Source organism: Piliocolobus tephrosceles, unplaced genomic scaffold, assembly GCF_002776525.5.
Source record: "Piliocolobus tephrosceles isolate RC106 unplaced genomic scaffold, ASM277652v3 unscaffolded_40, whole genome shotgun sequence".
NCBI lineage: Eukaryota > Metazoa > Chordata > Mammalia > Primates > Cercopithecidae > Piliocolobus > Piliocolobus tephrosceles.
In genome coordinates this window covers 208,769-230,278 of record NW_022324309.1, presented here as the reverse complement: position 1 = coordinate 230,278, position 21,510 = coordinate 208,769, and the positions used below count along the sequence as shown (strand labels likewise).

At 36.4% G+C, this 21,510-nt stretch overlaps 1 protein-coding gene across 1 annotated transcript in view; it reads left to right on the top strand.

Annotated features, from left to right (window-relative positions):
* Positions 1-21,510, top strand: part of LOC113224822 (tetraspanin-12) — a 70,496-nt gene that overhangs the window by 7,758 nt on the left and 41,228 nt on the right. The window contains exons 3-4 of the mRNA XM_026454316.1: positions 10,193-10,275; positions 11,399-11,534. Of these exons, the coding sequence (XP_026310101.1) occupies positions 10,193-10,275; positions 11,399-11,534 (219 nt within the window). The remainder of the gene's footprint in view (positions 1-10,192; positions 10,276-11,398; positions 11,535-21,510) is intronic.

Genomic DNA, 21,510 nt, shown 5'->3' with positions numbered 1-21,510 from the left:
CAGAGGCTTACAGTGGATCTCTTCTGGTCAGATCAGGATGCATGGTCACCCTATCTATAGGAAAACATGATGGTCTAGAAAAACTATCAGTCAGAACAGCTCCAGGGTGCTATTGATTTATTCAGCTCTAATTAATTGATGTTCATTCTGAAGTGATACCCACTAGTAATCTCCAGACGGTATTTCAGCCATCATTTACATGGCCTATTCTTTCACAGCTTTAGCAAATAGTGTTGCCTGTTTGCTCTCTTTCCTTCTGCCCATCCCCTGGTAGAGGGAAGCTGAGAAGGCACAGACTCACAAAAAGGCAGAAGGGAGCAGGCCTGGCAACATGAAACACACATGTGTCACTTTGTGCGACCAGCCTCCAAATAATCAAGGCTTGATCTTACTTTTACATTTTAACAAATAACAATTTAAAGGGTAAGTGTGGTGGCTCATGCCTGTAACCTCAGCACTTGGGGGACCAAGGGAGGAGGATCAGTTGAGCCCAAGAGTTCCAGGTGCAATGAGCTATGATCATGCCTGGGAGACAGAAAAAAAAAAAAAACACTCCCAAAATTTAAATCCTTTTTTTAAAGAAGGAAAGCTTCTGGTCCACTTTTTCCATTTTCAAGATTAGCCAATAAAAATTATGAAAATTTGAATTATTTGTCAAAGTCCTTTTCTATATACACAAAGCTGTAACTAAGATTCAGATCTCTCTTTTACGTTCTCTTTGTTAACAGGTTTGACATGAAAAGTTTAGGTAGGTGGTTTTAGACAGCCGTCATCCTTGAACAGAAATTATTTGTGTCACTGTCATCTTATGTGGGACTATATGTTACAGATGGCAGACAGTCGAAAGATAGAAAGGACTCTTTCTCAATTGTGACCTTACTATTTTATGGAAATTATAGGTACACATTCCATAATACACTGAGGAAATGCGCATACACATACAATTCTGATTCAGAAAACAACTTGATTCAAGAGTTGTTTTTATATAATTATATTCAAACAAAAGCAGACCATATCCTCAGCACTGCAAATTTTATGTTTCTAAATATTTGTTGAAAGCTAGCATTTTCTAAGTATTTTGCAAGAGAGATTGTGACAAATGTCCTGCCAAATAATATATTAAATATGTTTCTATCAAGTAATACTTCGTTTAGTTTTAAAATATCTCCTTGAGCTTCAAGTAACATGTTGCAATACTGGAGAAAACGTAAGAAGCTATGAAGCCTAGCTACATATGATAACTATAATCTTCCTAATAATTTAGCCAATGTGAGTGGCATTTGAAGGATGATTTTCATAGTTAATTTGGAAAATTAGCAGAAAATAACGTGATTAGCAAGGAGTCCTGAATCCCCCTCATAAGTTGCACTTCTAGGTTTAGTATCTGGTTTAGTTTTGAGTTGACCTAGTCTCGTTTTAGTTCTGTTTCTTGCTATAGGCATGCACTATATTTGTTTTTATTGTTATCATTTTCTCAAACCCAGTGAGTAAAGCCTCACTTGTTGAGGATGAAACTACTCTCAGACATTTAATGTTTCTGGAATCAATTCCTTGAGAAAAAGCTGCTTTATTCCCAGGGTTCCTTGTTTACTATAGAATAAGGCTTGGTGTTATTATTTATTTTGACTAATGTTCTGTGCACAGCTGAAATGTTTGGGTATACTCCTGTGAGAAAAACATTGGAACAGAGTATAATGCAAAGTTTTAGTTTAAAGAACTTTTGAGAACACTTTAGCCAGCTTCTAATCTGATATATAAATCTTTGACTTTGTTTTCCAGAAACCATCTTTCTACTGGAAAACTTCCAGTGATAGAAAGCTCAGTTCTTATTAAAGCATCTTCTAATTTGTTTAAAAATCTCTAACAGCTTATCTAGCAGGATGAAACCATCTCCATTTAATTTAATTATTTTCTCATCACTCACCTAACATATATGAGGCACCACTACTGAGCCTGGTACTTTTCTATGTGATGGGGAGATAAGCAATGTTCTGTGCCCTCTGCTGGGATGAGATAAATGGACAGAAACAAGAACAGTAGGATAACTGCTTTATGAGGTCTGTGCAAAGAGCATTAAGAGGGAAAAGATCTGTAGGTAAGGCAGCAGTTGGGAGAAAATCTTTACACTCTAGTTGATGTTCAAGCTGGCCTTGAAGGAGAAGTAGATGTTGCTCAGCACATGAGAACAGGAAAGCTGGGGCAGGATGGTATTCCTGGTAGAATGCACTGCAGGAGTGAAGATGTATAGGCAATGGGAGGTGCACATGGTGCATTTTGGAGATGTGCAAGCAGTTTCGTTGTTTTACATATATAGAATGTGTGTAGGAAAGAGCTGGCATGAAGCATGGTTTAAGAAAAAGGTTAAGGGGTAGCTGAAAAGGGCCTGGCGTGCCTGCTCAAGAGTTTAAACTTTGTTCTCTCAGAGGGAGTTGAGGGAAGATTAAATAAATGGTAGTTGAAGAAGAACCATAAAGGGTAGCTATAAGCAGAAGAATTTGATCTATGTTCTATAAAAGTAACTGAAGGGTGAATTGGCGGTGAAATCTGTGAGCTGAAGAGTTTTATTATAAAGTAATTATAATTGGATAGCAAGAGAGGATGAAGGCCTGAACCAGCCAATTGTGGCAGGAAAGGGGGAGGAATTCACCCGATGCCTTGCCAGTACAATTTGAAGGACTTGAGACTAATTAGATATAGAGCTGAGGAAAAGGGAGAGGTTCAGCCTTCCTGCCAAGTCTCCAGTTTACAGGATTGAAGGATTGATTGTACCATTTACAGGAAAAACAGTGGGAGGAACATGCAGGTTTAGGAGGAATGGAGATAATTTTAGTGTTAGAGATGTTGAAATTGACCCTGATAATCTGATAGGTAGTTATATCAAAGAGCTTCCTCTCTTGTCCATCTGGTAGACCTTCAAACAGCTGAAGATTCCATTTCAGAATTGATTTAGGAGTAATATAATCTTTCAGACTGACTGAGAAAGATTAAGTCTAACGTGACTTGCAGTAATTATAGGTAATATATATGAGAGTCTCACTCTTTTTTTTTTTTTTTTTGGTCATATAGATCTTCTATGAAGTAGGCCTTATTTTTATTTTTATATCATTTTACAGGTGAGAAAACTGAGGCACAGGAAAGATCAAGCTGAATGTCATATGCTAAAAGGCAGTAGAGCTAGAATTCCTAGCTGAAATTCAAAATTCAGTGGCTTCTCATTGTCATGCTGGTGAAGCCCATATACCTTGAAATGGCTTTCAAGACTCCATGCAGTCTCACCCCTGCCTGCTTTCTCCTTCTCACCATGTGCAAATTTTCCTTACTTTGTCATGTTGCCTTCCCTCATGGGGCCATTGTGCTTTCTGACCAGAAGGTTATTTTCAACCCTCCTCTTCCTGAGTAACTTGATAATTATCCTTTAGATCTTAGCTCTTTTAGAGAAGTTCCTTTGACCTCGTGGAATGGGTCAGGCCCTCCAAAAGGAATTCATACAGAAACTTGTACTATTTCTTCTCAGCACTTGATACAGTTCTCAATTACATATTTATATCTCTGATGAGTTGATTAACCTGTGTCCTCTTCACTTAGTTAATTGCACCACAGAGATAGTGTCTGTTACTGTTCATCAGTGTATCCCTGACACATAGCACGGTGCCTGGCAAAGAGCAGGTGACCAATATATGATTTTTGAATGGAAGAATGACTTCAAAGCCCAGGCTTTTAATCATCCTGCCATATAAGAAATGTCTTGGAATACACCATTTAAACGATATACACTTTGTTTTGTTTGTTAAAAATGGAAGAACTATGTGTAGTAACTATACTGATAATGAATTGTACATTATGAAGAATGAAATAATGTGTTGACATGACTAAGAACTATGTTATTGAAAACTGGCTGAACATTCTATAAAGCCAGTATAGAATAGAGAAACCAACAGAAGTCATTACTTTGAAGAGTGATAAAGAGAGGAGATTTTATAACTGTAAAATAATTTTAGATAATGAAATAAAATACCACATGATATGGTTTGGATTTGTGTCCCTGCCCAAATCTCATGTCAAATTTGGATGAGGTACAAGGTGGTGATTGGATCATGGGGACGGATTTCCCCCTTGCTGTTCTCATGGTAGAGAGTGAGTTTTCAAGAGATCTGGTTGTTTAAAAGTGTGTAGCACCTCCCCCTTCTCTCTCTTACTCCTCCTCTGGCCATGTAAGATGTGCCTGCTTCCCCTTCCACAATGTTTGAAAGTTTCCTGAGGCCTCCCTAGCCATGCTTCCTGTACATCCTGTGGAACTGTAAGCCAGTTAAACCTCTGTGCTTTATAAATTACCCAATTTCAGGTATTACTTTATGGCAGTGGTAGAATGGGCTAATACAGAAAATTGGTATCAGGAGTGGGGCATTGCTATAAACATACCTGAATATGTGAAAGAGACTTTGTAACTCAGTAACAGGCAGAAATTTGAACAGTTTGGAGGGCTCAGAAGAAGACAGAAAGACAAGGGAAAGTTTGAAGCTTCCTAGAGACTAGTTAAATTGTTGTGATAAAAATGCTGATAGTAATATTGACAAATGAAGTCCAGGCTGATGTGGTCTCAGATGGAGATGAGGAACTTACTGGGAACTGGGATAAAGGTCACTCTTGCTATGCTTTAGCAAAGAGATTGTGGCATTGTGCCCCTGCTCTAGGTATCTGTGGAATTTTGAACTTGAGAGTGATGATTTAGGGTAATCTGGCAGAACAAATTTCTAAGCAGCAAAGTGTTTAAGATTTGGCCTGGTTATTTCTAAAAGTGTATGGTCATATACGTAAGTAAAGAGATGTTCTAAAACTGGAACTTATATTTAGAAGGAAAGCAGATCATAAAAGTTTAGAAAATTTGCAGCTTGACCATGTGGTAGAAAAGAAAAACTAATTTTCTCAAAAGGAATTCAAGCTGGCTACAGAAATTTGCATCAGCAAAGAGGAGCTGAATATTAATATTCAAGACAATGAGGAAAATGCCTCAAAGGCATTTCAGAGACCTACACAGCAGAGCCTCCCATCACAGGCCTGAAGGCCTAGGAGGAAAGAATGGTTTCATGGACTGGGCCCAGGGCCCCGCTACCCTGCAGAACCTTGGGACACTGCTCCCTATGATCCAGGTGCTTCAGCTCCAGCTGTGGCTTAAAGGGGCCCAGGTACATCTCAGGCTCCAGAGGGTGCAAGCCGTTAGTCTAGGCAGCTTCCATGTGGTGTTAAGCATGTGGGTGCACAGAGGGCAACAATTGAGTCTTGGGAGCCTCAGACTCAATTTCAGAGGATGTATGCAAATGCCTGGATATCCAGGCAAAAGTCTGCTGCAAGGACAGAGCCCTCATGGAGAATCTCTACTAGAGCAGTGCAGAAGGGATATGTGGGGTTTGAGCCCCCACACGGAGGCCCCACTAGGGCACTGCCTAGTGGAGCAGTGAGAAGAGGGCCACTCTTCTCCAGACCACAGAATGATAGACCCACTGACAACTTGCACTGTGTGCCTGGAGAAGCTGCAGGCACTCAATGGCAGCCTGTGAAACAAAGCAACCACAGGGATTGTACCCTGCAGAACCATAGGAGTAGAGCTACCCAAGGCCCTGTGGGCCCACCCCTTGCATCATTGTTGCCTGGATGTGAGACATGGAGTTAAAGGAGATTATTTTGGAGCGTTTAGATTTAATGACTGCACTGCTGGATATGGGACTTGCATGGGGCCTGTAGCCCTTTTGTTTTGGCCAGTTTCTTCCTTTTGGAATGGGAATATTTAGTGAATGCCTCTACCCCCATTGTATCTTGGAAGTAACTAACTGGTTTTGATTTTACAGTCTCATAGACAGAAGGGACTTGACTTGTCTCAAGTGAGACTTTGGACTGTGAACTTTTGAGTTAATGTTGGAATCAAGTCAAGACTTTGGGAGACTTTTGGGAAGGTATGATTGTATTTTGGAATGTGAAAGGACGTGAGATTTGGGAGGGGCCAGGGGTTGAATAATATGGTTTGGATTTGTGTCCCCACCGAAATCTCATGTCAAATTGTGATCCCCAATGTTGTGGAAGGGACCTGGTGGGAGGTGATTGGATCATGGGGATGGATTTTTCCCCTTGCTGTTCTCGTGGTAGTGAGTGAGTTCTCATGAGGTCTGGTTGTTTGAAAATGTGTAGCACCTTCCTCTGCTTTCTCTTTCTCCTGCTCTGGCCACGTAAGATGTGCCTGCTTCCTCTTTCACCATGATTGAAAATTTCCTGTGGCTTCCTCAGGCATGTTTCCTGTACAGCCTGAGGAACCATGAACCAACTAAACCTCTTTTCTTCATAAATTACCCAGTTTCTGGTATTTATAACAGTGTGAGAATGGACTAATGCACCACATTAATAGACTTTTCTGTCCTGGCAATACTTACAAGGTTTTAAAGACCCACATATAGCCAAGTAGAGGGAGAACACGTGCCCACAGATTTCATCAAAGAGACAACAGTCTTCTGCTAGCTCTGTGTGTTTTAATAGGTTCTGCTATCGATTAGGTACGCTAAGGCCAAAAAACCAGGAGATGGCTGCCATTGAGAAGACAGTTTATTATATTCATAAATCCCAAGACATGGAGTACACATCTCATTATGGAGGGTGGGGGGCAAGAGGGGAAACACTAGGGTCAGTCACAAGGCAGAAAGAGAGATGGGAACTGTGGGCAAGTGCTTATACCATGGTTTCTATGGGAAGGTATAGGTGAGGCAGGTAAGTGGGTTTAGGATTGGCCAGTTTGAACAATTGGCCTTGGGATGATTAGGGCAGGCGTATAGTGGCCCCTAAGTGGGAGAACCCCATAAGGGAGGTACTTAGGAGTGTGGATTCTGGATTGCATTGTTTGTATTTGAAAAGTGCAACCCTGGGAGAACATCTCCTCTTGAGGATGGAACAAGCAATGAGGGAGGCAGCAGGCCAAGGCAAGGTGACTTAGGCACATTTTTAGGTTCTCCAGAGCAGGATGTGTCTGGCATATGCATGCACAACAGATGTTAATGCATCAGAAGAAGCTAGAAACATGACTAATTTACTGCGGCTGACCCACTTGTAACTTTTATGAGGTTTATAATCTGTTCATTTCTAACAGACATGAGAATAATAATAACTGACCTAATTCTACTCTTGACTGTGGTCCCAGGGTTCTTAACCTATCTTATAGGCCATTGACTCCTTTGGCAGTCTTATAAACCTGTGGGCCTATTGTTAGAATATTAAACTGTATTCTAATTTGTGGATTAAAATACAGATTAATAGTAATGTAATATTAATATAACATTACTATTAATCTGTATTTTATTTCAGATCCATTATTTCAGAAAGGGTTGTTAAATGGTGATGCTCTAGAATGCTTCCTACAAATATTAGCAGAAATTCTTCCATAAAAGATTAATATAATTAATATAATATTACTATTAATCTGTATTTTAATCCACAAAACAAAATGTATTGGCTTACAAAGGAAATTAATTGTGTTGAAATACATTCGTATTTACAGGTTAAGAACCACTGAGCTCCCATTCACCAAAGAAAGTAGTTCAGACATTTAGACTGAACCTGACTTCTACAGGAGACCCACTGCCCCTCTTTCTAAAAAGGAATTCTACGTGCTGCGTAGGGTAGTGTTTTCACCCTCTGTGAAACATACCATGCCTATTTCTAAACTTGGGAGACAGTGACTAACCCTGATGCTTCAAAGCCCAACAGCTTGAATTTGAATCCCAGCTCTACCACTCAGGATCTGAGAGATCTTCAACAGGGTATTTCCCTTTTCTGTGCTTCATGGCACTTTTTTTAAAACAGTTTGTAATTGTTTTCTTTGTGTAATTGTTGCCTGTGATCCCCAAGAGGTTCCAAGAAGGCCTAGATCTTATTTCTCTTATTTATTGTCAGTCTCTGAATCTTGCCCAGTCCAAGGCACATAGTAATTGTTGGGTAAATATTTGTAATAAATGATGGAAGTTTGGATTCGCTAGCAGATTTTCCAAGCAGATAGCCATAATTTACTGTTCAAAGCTTTAGAGCTCTACACAGTCTGTTTACCTTGGAGCCTTCATGCAGAAAGCACGTTTTATGGCCACCACTTGAGTTAGCGCAGACTCATTTCTACCTTCTATGTATTCATTATATCAGCATTTAAAGCTAAAGCTGTAGCACGTAATGGTTATTGATGTTCATTAAGATACCAGAAATTATTAAAAATCAGGGTAAGTTGAATTTCACTACATTGTACTTAAGAAGATAAATACACATTTCAAAAACATTTCCATCAAAGAAGGAAAGACATTTCAAACTTAAGAGTTAATAATATGCAGCTTGTTTTAGTGTTTTTTTTTTATTAATTTTTAAATAATGAAAATATTTAAAACATATACAAAAGTGGAAAAGCACAGTATAATTAATCCCCAATTATTCATTACCCAGTTTCAACAATTATCAACATGCCCTTCTCTACTTCCCACCTAACTTCTCCCAGTCATGATTAATTATTAAACCATATCCCAGTCGTCATTATGTTTCGTTTATTTTTTTTCTTACAAGTATAGATATAAATATATTTCATTTAAAATTGCTTCAGTATATAAGTCTAGAAAATAAAGACCCTTAAAAAAATAAACTTAATTTATTCTCATACCTAAAGTAATCAAAGTAGTTTCTTAATATTTTCAAACATTCATTCAGGATTAAACTTTCCTCAGTTGTATCATAAATATTTCTATGTAGTTGATTTGTTTGAATCGGGATCCAAACCAGGTCAATGTATTGCACTGGGTAATCTCTATTTTAATCTATAAGAGGTTCTCCTTCTCTCCTTTTTGTTTTAACTTGCCAGTTTTTTTTTTTTTTTCAATTCAAGAAAGCAGATCATTTGTCCTGTAAAATTTCTCATATGCTTGATTTTGCTAATTGCTTCCCGTGGTGGCATTTAACATGTTTAAATCTATTTCATATATTTTTTTATTGACTGATAGTGTGGGAGGGTTGATTTGACTCAAGTTTGACCTTCTGGTGAAAATACTTCATAGGAATTTCTGTGTGCTTCTGATCGTACCATATTGGGAGACACATTATGTCTAGTTGTCTCTTTTTATGACACTAAGAGTGACCAGTGGGTCCTGGATCATCCGCCTGCTCTCTCCATTCTCACTCCCCACCAGCCTTTCATTTAATGCAGTGGTTCTTAGCCCTCCCTACCTGTTAGAATATCTGTGAAGCTGTTATACATTTCTGATGCCCAAGCCCTACTCCCTAGAATTAGTCCAGGGTAAACCTGTGCTCAGTAATTTTTTTCAGTCTTAAATGATTCAAATGTACAGATAGGATTGAGAACCAATGACCTGATAGAATTGCAGCCATTGAGGATCTTTTTTTTTGAGATCCATTATTTGAGAAAGGGTTGTTAAATGGTGATGCTCTAGAATGCTTCCTGCAAATATTACAGAAATTCTTCCATAAAAAGTTTAATCAAGTCCTTGGTTCTTCCTTTAGTTTTTTCGGGAAAAGTTGGATAGATAGAAATGACAGATTCTTGTCAGTTTTCTGAATAATGAGTTGAGTATTCAACTTTCTACAAAGATGACCAGAGAATTTTGTTCATTACGAGTTTATATACTTTAGCACATATATGTGTTAGTACGCATGTATATACTTTAGCGCTTTATGAATCAAAGGATTACATTTAATGTTATTACTATTACTATCATTTTAATGCTTAAATTGTTTGAATTTTAGCCAGTAGAAGTCGTTTTAAATTAACTCCTGTGACTTTTTTTTGACAGTATTTAATTGTTCAGTAATAGTATTTAATTGCTTCCTTGCCTTTACAAATGACAGTGTGTTTTAGACACATCTTATATGTTTGATAATTTATTTGTTCTGTGGCCTCCTCATCTTGTGCAGTTTCTGTCCTGAACCTGGGATCAGACACTTAGTAGTTTTGTTTTCTGTATCCCATTTGGGTGGTATTCTATTTGGTGCCTATGACATGATTACAAAATGGAATGGCAGACATTTATAGTAATAGTAAATTTCAAGATGTAGCAAATGGTAATTGGGAAATACATTATGTAACAAAATCCTTAATTTTCCTATTATTAATCCTGCAGTGAATGTTACATAAATCTTTGGTAACCAGTTTGTACTTTTTTCTCCCCAGTTAATGTCCATCAGTGTGTTGGCAGTTTCTGCTTGGATGAGGGACTACCTAAATAATGTTCTCACTTTAACTGCAGAAACGAGGTATACTTTATAATTATTGATTGAATTCTTTCATGCTTATTTTAAGTAACTTTGCCCTCAGCTGTTTATATGGTAGTGCTCTCGCTTGGTCTTTTGGAAAAGTTTTTCCTGCCCATAGCAACCTTTGTCACAGACACTTGCATCCTCCAGAGTTCTCCTTAAGGTGAGCCTCTGGTCCTAGCGGGGATCAGGTGACAGCATGTTTATATAGATATTTCTGGGTATGGTAATAGCAGTTGCCTGTCCTTCTGGTTGTGTGTCAGCCATGTCATAGGTGCGTGTAAAGAACCAGCATAGTTACTTTTCCCTAAGAAAATTACCATCGGCTTCCTCTTACCTTCATATTCTTGGGTTAATGAAAACCATACACCACAATGGTTTTTTTTTTTTTCTCAAATTTCAAGGGTTAATCTACTAATATCACAGGGGACAGATTACTTTTTACTCCATCATCTCTGAATGGAGACTGTATTATAATATATGACATCTGAATTGTGGTAAGGATTAAATGAAAAACATTTTTTTTTCAAGTCCTTAACACAGGGGAACTTAGCTTAATAACGGTTAATTTTTATCATTAATACTGGTTTTAGTTAATGAATTTTTCATTGTGTTCTAGCAAAAATCATTTCTACCTATTTTCTTCAAATGTAGACTGATTTTCCTTTGCATAGCAGTCTTTTACATTTTGGGGGAGGATCAATTGTCAGGGAAAAGAAACGTAGTGCACGTGGGGTCAAAGATGAGAGAAGAGGAAGGAGATTCCTCCCAGCTGGGAAATGGCAAAGGCTCCCATGTGATTTACTTAGGCTAAGGCTTTGGAGATAATTATAGATGGACCTTTTATCAAGGTCCCGTATATTATATATTAAATGAGTTGGGGTAGGAAAGCTACCACTTCTATTAAAAAAAAACCAAACACTGCAAAACCAAAAATAAAGCAAGTGAGCAAATAAACACAACAACAATAGCACAGTGATTTTGAAAATAACAATACAGTCACTAGTTTTGAGGCATCGTGATTTAAAGAATTATTAACACAAATCACAGTTGTGTCTTCTACTATGTCTTGGGTGCATTTTGATTATATTTTATTTCTAATACATTATTTTTCTTCTTTCAGGGTAGAGGAAGCAGTCATTTTGACTTACTTTCCTGTGGTTCATCCGGTCATGATTGCTGTTTGCTGTTTTCTTATCATTGTGGGGATGTTAGGATATTGTGGAACGGTGAAAAGAAATCTGTTGCTTCTTGCATGGGTATGATGTTATATTTTCTCTTTATTATAGTTAAAAAGATTAACCAGTAATGTATTAATTTTTAATCAGTTCACAAGATTAGGAAGCAGTGATAGCAGTAACAACATCCTGTAAGAAGGGAAGCTTTCGTTTCACGAGAGATTATTTGAATACACGTATTTGCTGTAGTCGGATGATGAGGTATGGAAATATATATAAGCAATTTAATTATTTCACTCCAGCTACCTGTTGATATTTTCATTTGAAAGTATGAGTGCTTTCTAGTGTCCTTGTCGTTATTAGCACTCAAAAAGTCCCCTGGGGACTGGCACTGAGAAGCCATAAAGGAACTGTTTCTTTCTCTTCTATTTTTAAACAAATTCACCCTATAAGCTCGTGTGGAAATTCAGATTGTGAGGTAGCAGACATAGGTAATAGCCCTGTCACTGCCTTTATATAGCTTAGAGAACATAAACGAGTCTCAGTTTCTATAATCTTAGTTTATGTTTTTAACTCTGAGAGTTGCACTAGGTACTTGTTAAATTAGTTTCACCATTTAAATTCTGTGCCTAGTCTTTTAATTCAAAAATAGGCAAACATTTTTAACATTAAAAAATTGAGTTGATTAAAATGCTGTTTATATAGATATTTTTAGAAGAGCACTTAATGTGTAAAATATATACTAGTGGCACCAGGTAGTGAGATTACTAACATATAGTTGCAGACATATAAGGCTGAAAAACTAATTCATTGAGTATATGCTTTCTTTGTAGTAGGTCTCAGCCCTGGCTGTGCGTTAATTTCATGTAAAGAACTTAAACAATTTGAGTGGTGTGCTGGTAGGCTGGATCACTGGGCAGAAAAAAAGCTCAGATTTGTAACATTTGAGGACTTCCGTGGGATAAATTCTCCAGCATGGTCAATTTTAATTTACCAACATGAAATCATAACTGAATGTGGAGCTGGGGACAGATGAGAACAAATTGGCTCCAGGAGTCAGCTCCCACACACTCGTGCTTGACTGGCTTCCATGCCAAGCCAATTAAAATAGAATCTTAGTGTGAAGTTGGACTAAAGCTTTGCATTTCACAGTACAACCTGTGCTAATGTATTACTTAGCTTCTTGGAGGGTAACTGTTCAGGTCGAATACTGGAAAACACAAAAATTAGCCGGGCGTGTTGGTGGGCGCCTGTAGTCCCAGCTGCTCGGAGGCTGAGGCAAGAGAATGGCGTGAACGTGGGAGGCCGAGCTTTCAGTGAGTGGAGGTCGCGCCACTGCACTCCAGCCTGGGTAACAGAGCGAGACTCTGTCTCAAAAATAAAAAAAGAAAAAAGAAAAAAAAAAAAAGAAAATAAACCACATTCAGAGATGGGGAAACATGCTTACTGCTTTATTTCTCTTCATATAGGTATACAGTGAAAGGAGAATGGTGGAAAAGTTTGGGATCTTATTTTGCAATTTTAGATATTTTGGCAATAATTTAAACATAAACAAAAGGACTTACTTTACATGAACCTTCTATGATTTGAGTAGAGTATAACATATTTCAAGCTTTAAGTAAAAAGTCACAGAATTCTTTTTGAAAACACAGTCTTACAATGATGTCTCTCTTGTATAACCAACTAAGGTCTGACTGCCATTTCCTCCCTCCTCCCAGCTTTTACTCTGCACAGCTCCTATGCAGTGGGATGCTGGAGGGAGGCAGGGCAAGTAGGGTCAGGTATTTCATGGAACTACAAAGGCTTTGGAAACACATTTTGGAAACTCTTTATGCATTCCCTTAGGCTGCTTAAATGCTAGTAATGCAAATTGACAAACAACAAAGTAATGTGGCCTGCTATTTGAAGTAGGGCAAATCTTAGACTTGTGAATCACAGTCCAGTTTGTAATACTGGAAAGAGCATTATAATGCAAAAGTGGCATGGAGGACTGAGGTTCTAAAGGCTACTAATTTACTCACTCATTCTTTCTCTAAACACTTACTGATCATATATACCACGAATTTTTGCTGTCAGACCTGTCTTTATGAGATAAGAACTCTAATAGGGTTTGCACTGGGTGCTATGAGGCCAGAGAAGAAGAGCTCTAAGCGGCCCAAAGGGTTCAGTGCCACCCTCTGGGAGGATGATGAGCATGGATTGATTTTGCCTTTTTCCATCCCCACTTTGCTTCTTGGATGTACTCTTTTTTACAAAGCATCTTTTTATGCATTGCTGTTCTGTATGTCCCTAGGTGATATCTACATCTTGGTTCCTCCTTCCTGTTACTTGCCTTTGGCAGTTCGTTCTCCATTCCCTTGGGGCTACCTCTCCTCTCATGGCAGGTTTCTAGTCCTTACTCTGTCTAGACCCAACATAGCTTCCCCCTTGCTAAAGAATGATCTGTGGCCTCAACTCCCATGTATCTATCACTCACAACCAATTTGCATCTGGTCTGTTTCTCAGGCAATTTCCTCTCTGACTTCCTCCCCACATCCTTCTCCTCTAAACAGCTACCAACTCCTCTCAGTTCAGATTCTACAGTCTTGGGAAGTTGTCCTCTCTTTTCTATCCTCCTCTGGGATGCCCAAGTTCAGGCTTTCCTAACTTCCTGCTCAGACAGGTGTAGAGACTCCCTATTGGGTAATGAAGTATGTGCCAGCACCTCAAACGTGCACCAAGTCCTTCTACAATCGAGCCTTTATCTGCCATTTTTTGCTTTCTTATCTACTTCATTATTCTCTGGTTCTGTATTTTCTGATCCCTGAACAAACTTTCTTGCTTCGTTCTTCTCTACATTTATTCTTGCTGTCTTCTTAACCAGAAATTTCTTCTCAGTACTTTCATTTAAATATTACTAGCCCATGAAGACTTATCTGAAATGCTACCTCTTTAAATAATAATTATGACACTGATGATAATTGAAGTAGTTAACATTTCTTGAGTACTTACAGTGCCAGACACTGTAGAGTTTTACCTGAATTTTTTTTAAAATGAAGAGTTCTTGTACATGAGTTAATCAATTTTATCCTCTCTGCTGAGTATGAAATTGGACTAAAACTTTGAATTACCCTTATTAGTCACTTAATATAGATGAAGAAATGAGGCATAGAGAGATTAAGTGACTTGCCTAAGTCTACACAGCTAGTAAAGAGAGGATCTAGTATTCAGACCATGGCAGTCTAGTTCCAATATTTGTAACTATTTTGCCATTTTACTCTATAATAGCTGATTTTTTGCCTAAGTGTTTACAAATGTGTCCTGTAATGTATAAAACATTTTCATTTTAAACCTGACAACAGTTATCTGAGATAGGTAAGTATTAAATGAAGTTCAGAGAGGTCAGTAATATGCCACAAATCATTCAGCAGTAAGGATGGGAGCTTGGATTCAGACCTCGGCGTTCCTGATTGCGAAGCCCATTCTCACTGGGCCTTTATTGATGTCTCTAATAGGCTTTTCTCAACTTCTGAAGCCTAGTGTATTTCCCTTATTATAAACTTCCTTTTCTTTTTAATAATCAGCCCAGACTACCAGACTACAAACAACTTAGTAATATGAACCATTCACCTTGCTCAGTGCTTTAATAAGTGTTTATTAAATCATTGAATAACAGACAATAAATTAGAATAGTGAACGTAGGAATGACCAGCACAGCAGATTAAAGATGTTGCCTGGAAGGCAGTGATGAGCATGAGATTTTAGCAGAGGGATTTGGCTGTTAGAAAAGGTTAGATTACAAGGGAAATGGCTCATGGGGGTCTGGTGGTAAAATACTGCAGAGTGTGACAGATGTAAGGTCTTTGGCAAATATTTACAAAGTAACTTACAGTATTTTTTGTGTGCCCTTTAGCCTTTTATCCTAATTAAAAACAATTTTTTAAGGAAGTTTCTTACTTTTATTTTGGATGTAAATATTTAAACAAGCAGAATGCATTCATCCAACTTATCCATTTCCCTGTATTCAAAGCCTTGTTTTGCTTTTAAGACCTGTAAAACAGATTAGTGTAAGAAAGCTGTTTTTCAAAAGACAATTGGTATCTCAGAGAGCTGCCATATCTCTTGAATGATTATATATATTAAAAAAAAAAAAGAGCTGGCAGCTGGGCTGTTGTGCTGTTCAAGCAAAAATAAAAATGCCAATATTCAACAGACTGATCAAGAAAAAGTAAACGAGCCTCCCTCAAAACAGGTCTTTGTAACCAACCTCCCCTCAGCCGTCACCAAAAAGCAACAGAAAACCTCTACAAGCTAGGCCACCTATTGGAAAACATTTCCGAGAAGCCTTGGTCATGAATTCCATTCTTCTTTTGAATAATAGATTTATAGATATACGTTGTTAAAACACCCTAATTTAAGGTTCTCAAATAAAATACAAGATGCCCAATTAAATTTGATTTCAGATAAACAATGAATAATGTTTTAGTATGAGTTTGTCCCATGCAATATTTAGAATATACATATACTAAAACATTATTCATTGAAATTTAAATTTAAATGGACATGTTTATTTTTATTTGCTTTATCTGGCAAACATACTCATTAGATATGTTCTTAGTAAGTGTGAAACTGTTATAGAACAGAAATTTTTATGTATTTATATGAGGAGATTAAGAATAATTAAATTCTAATTATAATGGGAAAACAAGCCAAAAATGACTAAGAAAAGAAACGGGAATATGCCGTGCCTTTCACAGTAATTTCAGTAGTAGAAATTCCTTCTCCCTTTAAAAGAGAAATTGAAGCTACATTGAAATTGGTTTTAAGCCTTAGATGGGTACTTCCCAAGGCTTTAGCTGTAGACCAAATGAAATTCATTTGTTATTGCAGTTCTACCTTGCTATTAACATAGGTGTTGGGAAAGCAGTGCCAGCTCAGGGGGAATGTCAGCAGATTGAACAGACATGTTTATGATGTTGACAACAGCTGAATGTCACCATCAGGAGATCATCATTTGTCAGGATGTGATGCAAATATATGCTCAACTGCCAGCAAACCACAAGGTAGTCAAGCGCTTGTCAGAAATTCAGTTGGACGTACCTTACGTATTTAATACAAATGAATCATTTTTCAAGGAGATGTGCTTTTTTTTTCAATTTTATTTTTCCAGAGACTTTGAATATAACTATTGATTGTTTGCTTGCACTTTTCAAACTTTCTTTAAATCTAGAGTGATTGAACGAGATCTGAATGCTTTCCTTAGTGGAAATCAAGTGAAATTTTAATGGCCTTGGAGAAATTTCCCCTCTTTTTTCTTTTGTTTGTTTGTTTAAAATCATAATGCAAATCAGCATATATTTAAGTAGTAATTGATTTTCTAAAGAGTCTCTGTTTAAGGCCTTCTCTTACATAGTCATGAATTTTATAATTATATAGCTAGTCATAAGTCCTTAAGTAAAAATTAATCTATTAAGTTTTATGTCTTTATTATTTTGTTTATATTTTTGGTTGATAGCCTAAACTTTATTTCTAAATGAAGATTCATCATACCATTTACCGTATGTTCAGTATCTGCCCAATATTTTACCTTTGTTTTCTCAAAATATACTCATAGCAACTCTATTAGACTAATTTTACAAATGAGGAAAAGTAGAATCCCCAAAGGTACACAGCTGGTAGTTGTTGTTAGCATTCAAATGCAGCCTGTGCTCAAAGACCACACATGTTTCACTACACCACGGTACTGTTATAAGGCATTTAATTGCTGGCATTGTTTCTAGAAGACTTAACTATGCTTCATTTATTACTCCAAAGCATTCGGTAGTCATTTAATTTCTAAAAATATGGTCTTTTCGTATGCTTATTATAAAATGAACTTTAAAATTTCTACTGTGGTTATCATTTTTGCTTATCTTCTCAAAGAATCAAGCAGTTTCTCCTTTCCTTTTTACCTTCCTCACCTCTCATTCTCCTTTCCTTTCCTTTTGCCCTCCTTAATTGTGTATTGAGTACCCATCTGTGATAGATACTTGAGAGAACCAAGATGAAAGGGGTGAATAAAAAGAACATTACAAAGCGAAATGTAATATTAAATGTATAAATAATTGCTGTGGGAACCCAGAATCAGGAGCAAATGGAGCTTTCCAGAATGTTTCACAGTAGAGTCTTTATTTGAACTGGATGTTGAAAATACATAAAAGTTTCCTGGTGGAGATGAAGAAGGAAGGAGATTTACAGCAACATGAAGAGTGTGTATAAACACTGAGGAGTGAAGGGACAGGGAAAGCTTAGGCAAAACTTAGAAAGTCAGTGCGGCTGTGGTGTTGGTGCACCGTGAGAAGAAGATGAAGTTAAGTCCAATTGTGAAGGTCTTTATCAAAAAGTTAGATGTTATTCTTTGGGCTGTAAAGAACCAATGGGTATTTCCAGCTTGTGATGAAATGATAATTCACATTTAAGCGGGAGACAATAGAAAGCCCTGTTAGTGATTACATTATCATCCCCAGAAGCCATGGATAAAGGTGTGAACTAAGTAAGACTTTGGGGCTGGAGGAAGGTGGCTGAAATCAGTAAACTTTGCTGAGGTAGAATTATGGATAAAGCATTACATGATAGTAATGCTTTTATTGCTTGATATTCAGGAAATGAAAAATTATTCAGCATTTATACTTTTTTTATATAGTAGAAACATATCTACTCAATACATGTACTTTATTTGACTTGTTAGCTAGAATTCTTTAAAAACTATAATTTAAAATTTTTTTTTGTAATTGTCAAGTAATAATTGTATGTATTCGTAGGGTACAATTTGATGTTTCAATGATGTATGTATACTTTTTGGGATTCTTAGATGAAGCTAATTAACATATCTACTGCACCCACTTATTTTTTGTGGTGAGAACATTTAAAGTTTACTATTTTAGCAATTTTGAAATATACAGCTTATCATTATTAAATATACAATTATACATCATTCTGTAGTCACCATGCTATGCAATAGGTCACTAAAAGTAATTCCTACTGTCTAACTGAAACTTTGTACCCACTAATCATCCTTTCACCATCCTCCTCTTCATCCTACCAGCCTCTAGTAACCACCATTCTACTCTCTATTCCTCTGAGATCAACACTTTTTTAGGTTCCACATATAACTGAGATCATGTGGTATCTGTCTTTCTGTGCTGGCTTATTTCACTTAACATAATGTCCTCCAGGTTCATCCATGTTACCACAAGTAACAGAATTTCCTTGGTTTTTTTTAGGTCTGTATAGTATTCTGTTGTATATAGGGGCTACATTTTCTTTATCCATTCATCTGTTGATCGACACTTAGGTTGCTTTTATATCTTGACTATTGTGAATAATGCTGGAATGAACATGAGAACACAGATATCTGTTTGGCATTCCTATTCATTTCCTTTGGATATACACTCAGAAGTGAGATTGCTGGATCATATGGTAATTCAATTCACAATTTTTTGAAAACCTCCATACCGCTCTCCATAATGGCTGTACTAATTTATATTTATAAAAACAGTATACCAGGATTTTTTTCCCCCATAGCCTTACCAACATTTGTTATCTTTTGTCTTTTGAATAGTAAACATTCTAAGAGCTATGAGTTGATATTTCATTGTGGTCTGAATTTGTATTTTCCTAACAGTGATGTTGAGCATTTTTTTGGGTATTTGCGTGTCATCTTTTAAGAAAAGTCTGTTCAGGTCCTTTGCCTATTTTTTAATTGGGTTGTTTACTTTCTTGGTATTGAGTTGTTTGGGTCCCTTATATGTTTTGGATATTAGTCCCTTAACAGATACATGGTTTGCAAATATTTTCTCCCAATCCATGGGTTTCACTCTTCTAATTATTTCTTTTGTTATGCAGAATCTTGGTAGTTTAATATTATCTCATATGTCTATTTCTGCTTTTTTTCTGTCTGTGACTTTGGGGTCATACTCAAAAAATCATTGCTCACATCAGTGTCCTGGAGCTCTTCTCATACATTGTCTTCTACTAGTTTTACAGTTTCGGGTCTTACATTTAAATCTTTAATACATTTTTTTTTTTTTTTTGCTTATGCTGTGAAATGATAGTAATTTTATTCTTCTGCATATGGATATCTAGTTGTTCCCCTTTATTGAAGATACTTTCCATTTCCCATTGTGTGTTATTGGCATCTTCGTCAAAAAATCAATTGGCTGTAAATGTGTCAGTTTACTTCTTTCTGGACTTTTTGTCCTTTTCCATTGGTTGATATGTTTGTTTTTAGGCTAATACCATACTGTTTTGGTTACTGTAACTTTATAATATATTTTGAAATCAGGTAGCATGATGCCTGCAGTTTTGTTGTTTTTGTTCAAGGTTACTTTGGCTATTTGGGGATTTGTAGTACCATAGGAGTTTTAGGATTTTTTTCCTATTTCTGTAAAAAATTACATTGGAGTTTTGATTGGGATTGCATTGAATTTATAGGTCACTTTGGATAGTATGGACATTTTACCAATATTAATTCTTCTAATCCATGAACATGGGATATCTTTCTATTTATTTGTGTCATCTTTCATCAGTATTTTATAATTTTCATCATATTGATCTTTTAACCCCTCAGTTAAATTTACTTTGTAAGTATTTTATGGTTTTTGATGCCCCAGGAAAGTATGTCAGCAGATGTCTTCAAAAGTAATGTTGTGTCAGAGACGGGCCCAGGATAACTGTGTGATATTCATGGCCTTAGTGTTGGGTCTTTATGACAGGATTTTGGCTGGTCATTGGACCTTTGTCTTACTTCAGGGTTTGAAATATGAATGATTCAAGTTTTTGTATGGTGTGCTATGTCACTGCAAGCATTTTAAACCTTATTATAGATTGTTTTTAGATATATACATTTGAGATAATGTTAGTTAAATGTAAGCAAAATATTTCAATATCTATTGATTTGGTGACTGTCCTGAGTTTGTGGAAAATTCAAAGTCAGGTATTTTTCTGGCAGCACATGCTATTGAAATGTTCATTCCACCTGTGAATACTGGTCACCAATTCAGCGAATGCTTCCTTGAGGTGAATTTAGCAATTGTGCAGTGTTTTCACTTTCTCATTTACTTCCACGTATCTCTCTACTAACTTCCTTTGGCAAACATAAACCAGAAAACATTCATTTAAAAGGAGATGACTCAGGAAACAGTATCCTAAATGTCGAGAGAGTTAAAACAAGAGGGCAGATAACGTTTCTAAAAGATGAGAGAATTAAGTCATTTAAGCCAGTGAGGAAAGCAGCTTTAGATGGAATATTTAGAAAAAAAAAAAAAACATGGTTAGTATTTGCTTTATGTGCAATGTCTAATGAAGTTGTTGGCTAAATAAGATTATGAGTTAAGGTAAGCTTTTTCTTGAAAGTACATAAATTTTGAAAACTCACATTTTTAGAATTGTGATCTGTATATCTTTTCCCTTTTTCAGAGAAAAGGTGATAGGCTCAGGTGACATGCTCAGGCTAAGATAAATCTTCTCAGCTTAGATGACAGAAACAATAGTTTAAATTGTATTTAAAATGTATTAACACTGTAGTTGTATCACTTTGTATTTCTGTTAAGCAATGCATTTGAATTATTCTAAAATAAGTGGTTATTCCTGAATTTTCTTTATATTGCCATTATTTTAGTTTAAAAATTTTAAACTTTAGAAACAACAAATTTCCTTAAAATAATGACATTTTAGAAACATTTTTAAGAAGAATATTAATACAATTCTAAAGAGTTAATAAAATAACAGAATTTTATTAGATGATAGCAACTTAAAATAATTTCTAATTAAGTAAAATATGAATCATTGCAGTATCTTTTCCACTAAACAAGCATTTGAGATATTTTACAGTTTCACATTCTGTGTAGGGCTTGCACAGCTGAGTTGAAGCACAGACTGAGAACTTCTAAGGAGACAATTAGGGTTTTCTTTACCTTTTATTATGAAAATATTTTCACTCCAAACGTTCTCTCTTTGTGTTTTTAAAGGTACTGTAAAAAACAAAAACAAACAAACAAAAAAACTCTAAGGAACAATAGTTGTCTTCTGTTAAGAACAT